Raw genomic sequence first — 10,000 nt, forward strand, 5'->3', positions numbered from 1 at the left:
ATATATATATATATATATATATATATACACACACACACATATACATATATGGTAAATGAAAGATGGAATGTAGAATATATGAGAATTTTTATTATTAATCACGACAATTGTTTCGACACTTCTAGCATTGATCCCTCAGGTGGCGGAGGGCACTTAATAACCGGTTCAGAGTTACTGAAAGGTATTATTTTGCAGAGAAAAATAATAAGGAACAAACCTGAGAAGCATCACCATTTTCAGCAGCATGTAAGGCTGCACTTGAACGAGCAACAGTGTAAAGATCTCCGTTACAGGATTGCAGCAAGTCTTTACTCGTAGATAAGTTAATGGCTGTCTCCTGATGGCTGCCTCCTTCCATCATCCCATCTTCCTACAACAACAAATATTTACCGTTTTATTCAAATGTGTGTGTGTAAGGAATTCCAGGGGTGGAAACAAAACCTGGAATCAAAGGGTTTTAAAGTTCACTTAGGAAAAACCAAGGGCCTAGTAAATAAGAAATTGGATAGGATTCTACCCACTTCAGGTAAATGGCCTTGCTTGATATGTAGGAAAGGCGTAGGCAGGAATTCCATACAGTGTACCCAGTGCAAGATATGGACACACAAGAGTTGCAATGGAATAGTAGGAAGCTTAACAGAGAAAGTAGTATCTGTAGAAGATGGACAGAAGTTATTCTTCTTCTTCTTATTATTATTATTATTAAGAAGGCAGTGAGCAGGCAGAATCATTAGCGGCATTTCATTCGTCTTCATGTTCTCAGTTCAAGTTCTGCCAAGGTCGACTTATCCTTTCAGGGTCAATGAAATAAGCACCAGTTACACGCTGGTGTTAATGAAATCGACTATCCCCCTCCCCCAAATTTCAGGCCTTGTGCCTATAATAGAAAGAATTATTGTTATTATTATTGTTAAGGGGGCAAGCTGGCAGAATTGTTAGCATGCTGGGCAAAATGCTTAAAAATATTTCATCTGCCACTACGTTCTGAGTTCAAATTCCGCCGAGGTCGACTTTACCTTTTATCCTTTCAGGTTTCATAAATTAAGTACCAGTTATGCACTGGGGTCAATGTAATTGACTAGCTCCTCCCTCCCTCATAATTCAGGCCTTGTGCCTATAGTAGAAAGGGTTATTATTATTATTATTATTATTATTATTATTATTATTAATGCTAAAACAGATAGTAAAGTTTGGTGCAGTGCCTACTCCTGTCAAACTGTCCAAACCATACCAGCATGGAAGACAGATATTACCTGATGATGCTGGTTTTATAAGACATTTTAATGATGTATATCAACCTGTGAGAACAAATATTAAAATTGTTGTAACCAGAAGAGTAATTGCGAGATAGGTGTCAGGAAAGTTGTCAAAGAGTATTTAAGCTTTGTCAATTTCACTCATCATCTGGTTCAACTTTGCCTTTCAAATTTCTGGGATTCAATAAACACCAAGAAAAAGCCTTTCTTTTTTTGTCAGTGAAATGCAGCTGGAGTTAACTGAGTAGTTGTAAAAGTAGAACTTAGTACCTGAGAGTTCTTAATCAAGCTTTTTATGCTTCTTCAGCTCAATCAGACCTGTGCTAGCAATTTCTCTTTGTAAATATGAACTTGCTATAAAACCAAACTTCTTTATATGACTTTGTCGAGTACTTGTTAGTTTAGTATAACTTACTACACAAATGTATCCGTGTGTTTAATAATAATTGTACAATATGTAATAGCACTCTAGATGAATGTAATGTTGTCAGAAGCTTATACTTGTATAATATAACAGAGTCCTCTAGATAAATGGACTATTGTGACTAAACAAACATAAAACATGATATGAAAGTGAAGGCAAGAAAACTTCATAAGAAATAAAAAGATGAACTTTTAGAATATTACTAAAGAATCACAATTCAAACTATCATTAAATTCATTTCCAAATTGTTAGATGATTCCTTCATTTTTAAGTGTGGAGAAAGATTAGAAATTTATCAGCTTTTTTCATTTCTTGTCAGTCTGTACAGAAAAGTGTAAAAAATCTCATATTTGACTGGCAAACTAAAACAAAATAGATTGGGTAATAAACAGTGAAAGAAAGAAAAACTAAGTGGAGAAAGACCGTAACTTCTATAAACCTTACTTAATTCAATAAAAATATGTTGCCCCTCCACACACACACACACCTTCAAAGTAACACTGTATTCACAAAGCTATAACTTACAGAGAAAGTAATTAATAATAAAGCAAATGGTGAGAGAGAGAGAGAAGGTAGGAGTAAAGAATGGAGAAAAGATGCTGAATTTAACAGATTCATTGCAACAGATTAATAGAAAAGCCATAAGAAGACTAAGTGCAGCAGATATAAGATTTGAGAGTTTAGTGGTAAATACATCACAGAATGGAAAGGCACTAAAATTTCTTGGAATTTACAACTCATTTCACCATCCAACATGGAAAATAAAAATAAAAAAAATAAATTATTGAATCAGTGATGGTGATGGTGATCTAAGTAACAGATTTTAGTGCTCTACTATTTATTCAGCAAGTGTTCCAATGATTGGCTGACCTATGGAGGAGCTTTTTGGCACTTTTAAGTTTTTTTACTTTCATATTTATTACACAACCACCACCATCACCATATCATATGATGAGTGCACACCAAAACTGCTAATTTTGATGGCATATCGGTTGTCAGTAAGACGGTCGACGGTGAAAGAGAATGTCAAACTTGGAGCTGCTTGAACCATTATACAAAATGACTGCAGTTCAACAATGTACTTAGGAACCAAGGAAATTACATTCCAGAAAGCATTAAACTGTATTATAGCCATTTCCATTTAGTGTAATGAGAATAGGAAGAGTGTGTGTGTGTGTGTGTGTGTGTGTGAGAGAGAGAGAGATGACAGACAAGCATCTGATTGATAGAAAGAGAATTAGATAAGAAGACAAAAGAACAGTCCATTCTTTTCGGAATATACTGAGGTTACACATTAATTGATCCTTCTTAAAAAATATCAAACTTCAATATTATTTTTTTATTATTTTCTCCATTAAAAAGAAGAGCAATGTCCATAGTCTTCCCTTTATCCATTTATTTATTCCTATCAAGTTGAAGAAGCTATAGATTTTGGCAGTTGCCATAGATTATTAGAACAAACGCACAGAGAAATAAATGGTTGTTGTTTTAAAATTCAATTTCTCAAGCTAGCACAGGCTGAGCAGACCTCATCTTCCATTTTATCATTTCGTCAATGAGACTCTAGGGTCTTTTTATGAATGAACCATGACTTCCCTATCTTCCTAGATTTACTTAAGTCTATTCACACTTAAAAAATTTTCCACACTTAACTGAAAGCACTCTTCCATCAGGCCTGTATCAGCCATTCTTATCCCATGTTCAAACCAGTAAATGATTGGCTCTTCTACACATAAATTACAGCTCCTTTCTAAATTCATTAGGCTTGTTAACATTTATCGACTCACCAGACACATCTCTTTTCTTTTTATTTGTGACACACTGTTAACATGACCCTACATGTTTCCCATTATACTTTGAACACCAGCCTACCGCTTCAGTCTTTTTCTCTCAACTCAACAACTTTTCTCACATCCCGTATCAACACAAGTGTGCATGTGTGTGCACGTATATGTGTCCATGTATGGACACCCATGTTTAAAGACATTCAAACATTGATACAGACATATATGTAGTATTTAAAATTGATGTTAATAATCTCTTTTGCAAAAATGAACATCTTTTACTTGTTCCATCCAGATCATGGGTTGTGGGCATGCTAAGGTGCTACCATCAAAATATACACCGTGTGTGTGTGTGTGTGTGTGTGTGCAATTCTTTACACCTCCTTTTTTCCTGTAACAGCTTGATATATTGGGGAACAGTCAGTTATGTTGTAGGGCAGAATGATTAAAGTAAAAGAAGGGTGACAAGCGGGGCTGGAATACTGAAGAAAGAGTTAGTTACCTGTGTCATGAGGATTTGCACCAGGTGTCAAAATGCCAACATCATGGCTGCTGTTCAGTGCTCTGTGAACACTGCAGAGGCTGCAAGATGTGACATGGACAGCTGCAGTGAAGAGTATGAAACCATGGCCAGCAGGAAAAGACACAACAGATGTCTTGACTGTAGCCACACACCAGAATTCACCCCCACATCTTTGAACAGCACCTTTGGTTCCATTCGGATGGCTATATGAAGCTGCTAGACACTGTAGTCAAACTCCAACTGGAGAAGGCCATATGTGTGGTAGCAGGATTTTGGCTCTTTAACATGCCTCCAGAAAATGTCAGAAACAGAAGTTGGGGAATTTCTACGGCTTCACCAGCCCCAATTTCTGGCTTCCTAATCCCCACTGATTGTAATTCCACGGGTAATTAAGTGTCGGGTGCAGTTCAGAATGACACTAATTACTCTGCCTGTAACTCCAAGGAGAAGATGGTGGCCTAGACCAAGGAGGTATTTGAAGATTTTCACAGTCACATGGTGAGGAATGAATGCACCAAGTCCCAGAACCATTTGAGGCTGTGGTGGAAACTTCTTTAAGCAAATTGTTATCTCTTAGCCATAATCTAGTTGATATGTTTTTGATTCTTTAATTGGAATTGTGTTTTCTTTTCTTTTATGCAAACAAACAAACACACACACATATACAGACATCTCAAAAGTAAATAGACACACCTTATTATCTTGCACAAGCACAATTAAATTAGTACAAATTTAACAGGGTTAAATACTTAAAAAAACTACACAAGACATGTTTAAGTAAATACTAGATTAAGTATTTTATGCATCACATCACATTATTTTGTTTCTAGAAATAAATATTTAAAAAATGATGGTGTCTGTCTATTTTTCACATGTCTGTGTGCTTGTGTGTGTGTTTGTGAGCGTATATACATATTTGTGTGTGTGTGTATGGTGGCTGGGGACTGCTACTTCACACAAAACTACTGTAGTGTTTTGTTCCATCCCTTTACACCCTGGGTGACTGACTTCCATCCTTATGAGCTCAATCAAATACATACCAGGCAAAGTGCTGAGACTGATATCACTCATTTGAGAGAGGAAAATAAGCTGGTGCTCCAGCATGGCTATAATCCAAAGACTGAAAACAGGAAAAGCAAAGACAAAAAGAAGAAAATGTAGAAGCTCAAAATCACATCAAAATCATTGAATGATTTCTAAGGAAGAACCTTACTTCGACTTTTCTAATGTTTGTCGACTAACTCTCATCTCTTACAACTTGTCTGTCTGTAAATATCACTGGTAACATGACACTAGAATAACTATTTATTCCACAAACAACATTTGAGGGGGGGGGGGAAACTTATCTAAAAGGAAAAAAAAAAGGTCAAAGTTTATTTTAAAAGGCTTCGAACCCTAACCTTACAAAGAGAGGGACAATGGTTTTTGATTCATCTAAAAGATACATCTAAGATGGCCAGACTAACACAGGAATAAATTCTGCTATATGCATTGAGAAGATGCATAAAAGACAGTCTTTTATGAAGTGATAAAGACTCTGTTGAACAAAAATGGTAAGAAAAGATGAAGAGATAAAGAAAGGTAAACTATTCCTCAAGAGTTAATTATCATTTAACAGACACAGCAATGTGGTGTAGAGGTTAAAACTTATATGAAGAGGTTTAATTCCAATTGTTTTTTGTATAACAAGTTCAGACTTTATTTTTGAAACAAGATTTCTATATCCTCGCCTGAAACCTAATTGTATGTTACTGCTGTAAACAAGTGCCTGTGACAAATAATGTCTCAGATCTTCTTTAGATATCACAAACAGATAAAGATGATATAACAGAAAGTCAATTAGTTTCACAGGCTTATATTCTTTGAGAAGTAATATGGCAACAGTTAGATGAATATAAAAACATTGGTGAATGTATTGAGAATTATTGACTGCTTGGAACCACTACAAAAGCCAAGAAGAACCATGTAAAATGTCAACAAGAAAAGCAGTTGGAAAGTATGTACAGGTTATGAAGGATGGAATATTGGCAGTGAGAAATAGTCATGGATTGAGGACAGTGTATAGAGAGAAAATAAGATGAGAAGATTTAAATAGTAAATCTCATGAAGTACTCTTGAAATACACAACTGTCTATGAATACTCTGAGTAAACCATTAAGAAAAAAAAAAAAGAAAAATTAAAAACTGAAAGAAATATAAGAAATGAAATTCTACAAGTTTAGCCGAAATATGAAGAAGATTTCTCTTTAAAAATTCCTTTTTGAAATCAAATGTCTGCAATGGAAAGTATAAACCATCTTGACAAACACAAGAACTATAAAGTTATATTAATACAATTCTTGACAATTCTATTTGCACACACACACACACACACACACACACACACTCATCATTAAATTGGATAATCAGAGAACATGTGAATGAAGCAAGTAGCACTGATCAATGTATCTGGTTGGAATACTGTAGAAGAAACTGAACTCAGAACAGAAAGACAATGAAACACTCGGTGATTTTACAGTGCTCCTAGTGCTGCATGTAACATTGAAATCTATTGTTACTGTAAACATTCCCAGTAAGGCAAACTTTGCCAAACACAGCTGAATGTGATTAGTGACAAGATACAAACTGTTGGATCATCAACTGATAAACCAGTTCCATTTTAAACTGAGTCTCCCTAGCTCCAGTAACTTGTAGAATTAATACTTATAGGTATTAATTAATAATTCATATAATCAATGTTAATTTCTAAAATTACCAAGATAAATAGTGTACATGGGAGAGGGAGAGAGAGAGAGAGAGAGAGAGAGAGAGAAAGAGAGAGAGAGAGAGAATACATTTCAATGGAAGGAAGTTGATGTAAAATAGTTTGTAGTTTGTTGAAGAACTTGAATACAACATGAGAGTGAGAAGATGGCTATGATAATTATTTTGATGACCCTAGAGGAGGAATTAGATCAAAGAACCAATTTCAGAGTAGTCAAAACCAAAAAAAAAAAAAAAAAAGACAATTTAAGAATGGGATAAAGATTATAGGTAGTTTGTGATGGTTGACATTTTCATTAAGTAGAGAGATTTCTTTGGTAAAATCATGGCCTGTTCCAGAAATTGGAAACAGCATTGAAAGGCAAATTTTCTTAGTCATGTACAAACTCACTGTGGAATAAAGTTATACATAGCCATACATCATAAGTAATTTGTTTTTACATCTATTTTTACAGGCTACAATGGATTATATGAATACATCTACACACACACACACACACACAGTTGTATAATGTGTAAAAATGCATAACATATACACACATCCACCCATATATTTCCATACCAACGGCCTTTTAAAATACTACAGATTATTCATCATCATCGTCACTTAACATCTGTTTTCCATACTGGCATGGGTTAGAGCAGTGGTTCCTAACCTTTTCACTACCAAACGCCCCTTTTATTTAAATGACTTTTTCCATGGACCCCTTTTAATATGCTTATCCTTATGTATATACATATATGAAATCTTAAATATAGTTCACGGACACCCAGTACTACCTTTGCAGACCACCAGTGGTTCACAGACCACAGGTTGGGAACCACTGGGTTATATGGTTTGACAGGAACTGGGAATGCTGGGAGCACACCAGGTTCTATTGTCTGTTTTGGCATAGTTTCTACAGCTGGATGCCCTTCCTAATACTAACTACTTTACAGAATGTACTAGGTGCTTTTTATGCAGCACCAGCACCAGTATTTTTTGCATGGCACCAGCATCAGAACTTTCTAAGTGGTATTAAGCATATAAATATATCACTGTATCTTCTCATAAGTTGTTCATCTTCAAAATGAAAACTGAATGTGGAGTCACTCAACAGCTTTTGATCCAAACCTGAATTTTTTCTATTTTAAATTGTTGACAAAACATGTCTGGAACTAAAGAGTTGAAGTTAATCAAAGACTGGTGCTGATCCTACATACAATTTTCAAGTATCCCTAATCAGTAAATAGTCAGCAAATAACTAATAATTGCCATAAAGAGTGATATAATGTCTTTCACTCACTCAATCAATCAATAATTGTTGTTTTAGCTGCTGTCAACAAAATTTTATTTTATTTTATTTTAGTTTTTAGTTTTTACCATTTAAATGTTGATAAACTTCCAAACTAAGAGAAATAAGAAGAAATGTTTCACTGAAAACATGGAATTCTACAAAAGTTGGACTATCAAACCATTCTTTCATTTGTGGAAATTCTTTAGTCAAAATTTGGTGTCAGTGAATTTATAGATGCTGATGGGACATAAAATTAATATAAATAAATAGATTTTAATTACAATATTATTTTGCCAATTTATTTTGAGATATTCCATGAAGCAAGTAGAAGTGAAATATGCTGCATTACTAAAAATACTGCCTCGTTTAAAAAGACATCTTTCTTGAAACATCAAAAATAGACCAACTACTAACGTTTATTATTCATATTATTGCAGTTGCAATTATTAGTAGTAGTAGCAGTAGTAGTAGGAATTTTAGTAGTAGTGGTAGTGTTATTGTTATTTATCTCTATCATACATATAAATCATCGTGTCAATGGCACAACAAAATTTAGATTAAAACATAATAAGAAATTCTATTCTTCGATAATATAGTTTCCATTGAAATCTAAATATTTGGAGTTGTGACTTGGAATTATATATATATATATATATATAAATAAAACAATATTTTATCTGCTAATTCTGTAAGAATGGGCAATGTCCTTGACCAATGCAAACCCCTCTCAGATAGGTAAGGTGGATCTAAGAAAAAACATGATGAACAGAAAGATTTCAGTAAGTGGAAATAGGGGTTGGACACAAGAACTGTAATAAGAGTTGGAGAGAAGGGACTGGGTGGTGGGGAGAGTAAGCGGTGGGGATACAAGACCATCCAGTTCTGAGGAGTAAAATTTTAGTAACTGAGAGTAGAAGACTGCAAAAGCTAGATGAGTAATTGGTTGATAAACCCCAACTACCTACTTCTCACTTCTGAATTCTATGTTGAGGGAGGGAGGTGTCCATTTGCAAATCTACTTCTATTGCCCCTACCACCACTACTACTGCTGTTGTTGTTGCTGATACTATTACCACCACCACAACAACAATAACAACATTTTATGGCTATTGGGAACATTGAGTAAAGTATAAGTTTGCAACTAATAGGAAACATTTTATAAAAAGTCCAAGAACTGATGAACATAGAAATAGCAAACAATATTTAAAAGAAAAGCTAATTAGCCCTGAAGCATCAAAAATTAACAGAGGATTGAATTTAAGGTGAAGAAGAACATTAGATTTTTATTTAGAAGGGACACAATTATGAAAACAGGAACCCCAGAAATACAGATTTTAAAATGAAGGTTAATGAAAGGATATGTGTGTATATTTAGAGACTGAAGCCCTAAAGACAATTGGCTAATGGAAATGCAGAGTTGATGGAAACACTAATGAATAATAGGTTAATAGTGTGGAAAAGCAGTGTTCAATCACTGTGTAAGATTTCATTTTAGCAGTTTGGAAGAGAAATTTCATTTCATTAACAAATGACTAAGAACAAAAAAGGATTATTTAATAAAAAAAAAAAAGGTGAATGTTTGATTTTGTAAATAACAACATGACTGAATAACGAACGATAGAATCTTTAGAAAGAAACCCTGAAAACAACAGTCAAATTCTTTATTAAGAAAGAAATGATGATCATCATCATCATCAACAACATTATAAATAACAATATCACCAGAGACATTAGTTAACACATCTTGCATTGCCATAAACAACATGTAGGATATACATGCAGTCAGCATTCCTCACCCATTTTCATGGATCTCTACTGGCAGTTAGTGTAAATCTTTTATATTCAGTCCAGTTAGTCAGAGATCTGTTTACAATGAAAAGTTAATATAATTCGGAATAATTAAACTTCATCACAATTGAGAAATTGAAAACTAAAAGTATATTTTTTTCTTTTTTTAGTTTTGCCCCCCCCCC

General features: G+C 34.2%; 1 protein-coding gene across 10 annotated transcripts in view; it reads right to left on the bottom strand.

The window, feature by feature from the left end:
* LOC106881718 (forkhead box protein P2) overlaps nt 1–10,000 on the bottom strand; it is a 534,685-nt gene that overhangs the window by 171,587 nt on the left and 353,098 nt on the right. For 9 of the 10 annotated variants that reach the window (XM_052966861.1, XM_052966862.1, XM_052966867.1 and 6 more), the window contains one exon: nt 218–370. The exons of the other annotated variant lie outside the window; for it this stretch is intronic. In XM_052966861.1, the coding sequence (XP_052822821.1) occupies nt 218–370 (153 nt within the window). The remainder of the gene's footprint in view (nt 1–217; nt 371–10,000) is intronic. 10 annotated transcript variants of the gene reach the window in all.

The sequence above is a fragment of the Octopus bimaculoides genome, chromosome 4, assembly GCF_001194135.2.
Source record: "Octopus bimaculoides isolate UCB-OBI-ISO-001 chromosome 4, ASM119413v2, whole genome shotgun sequence".
Taxonomy (NCBI): Eukaryota; Metazoa; Mollusca; class Cephalopoda; order Octopoda; family Octopodidae; genus Octopus; species Octopus bimaculoides.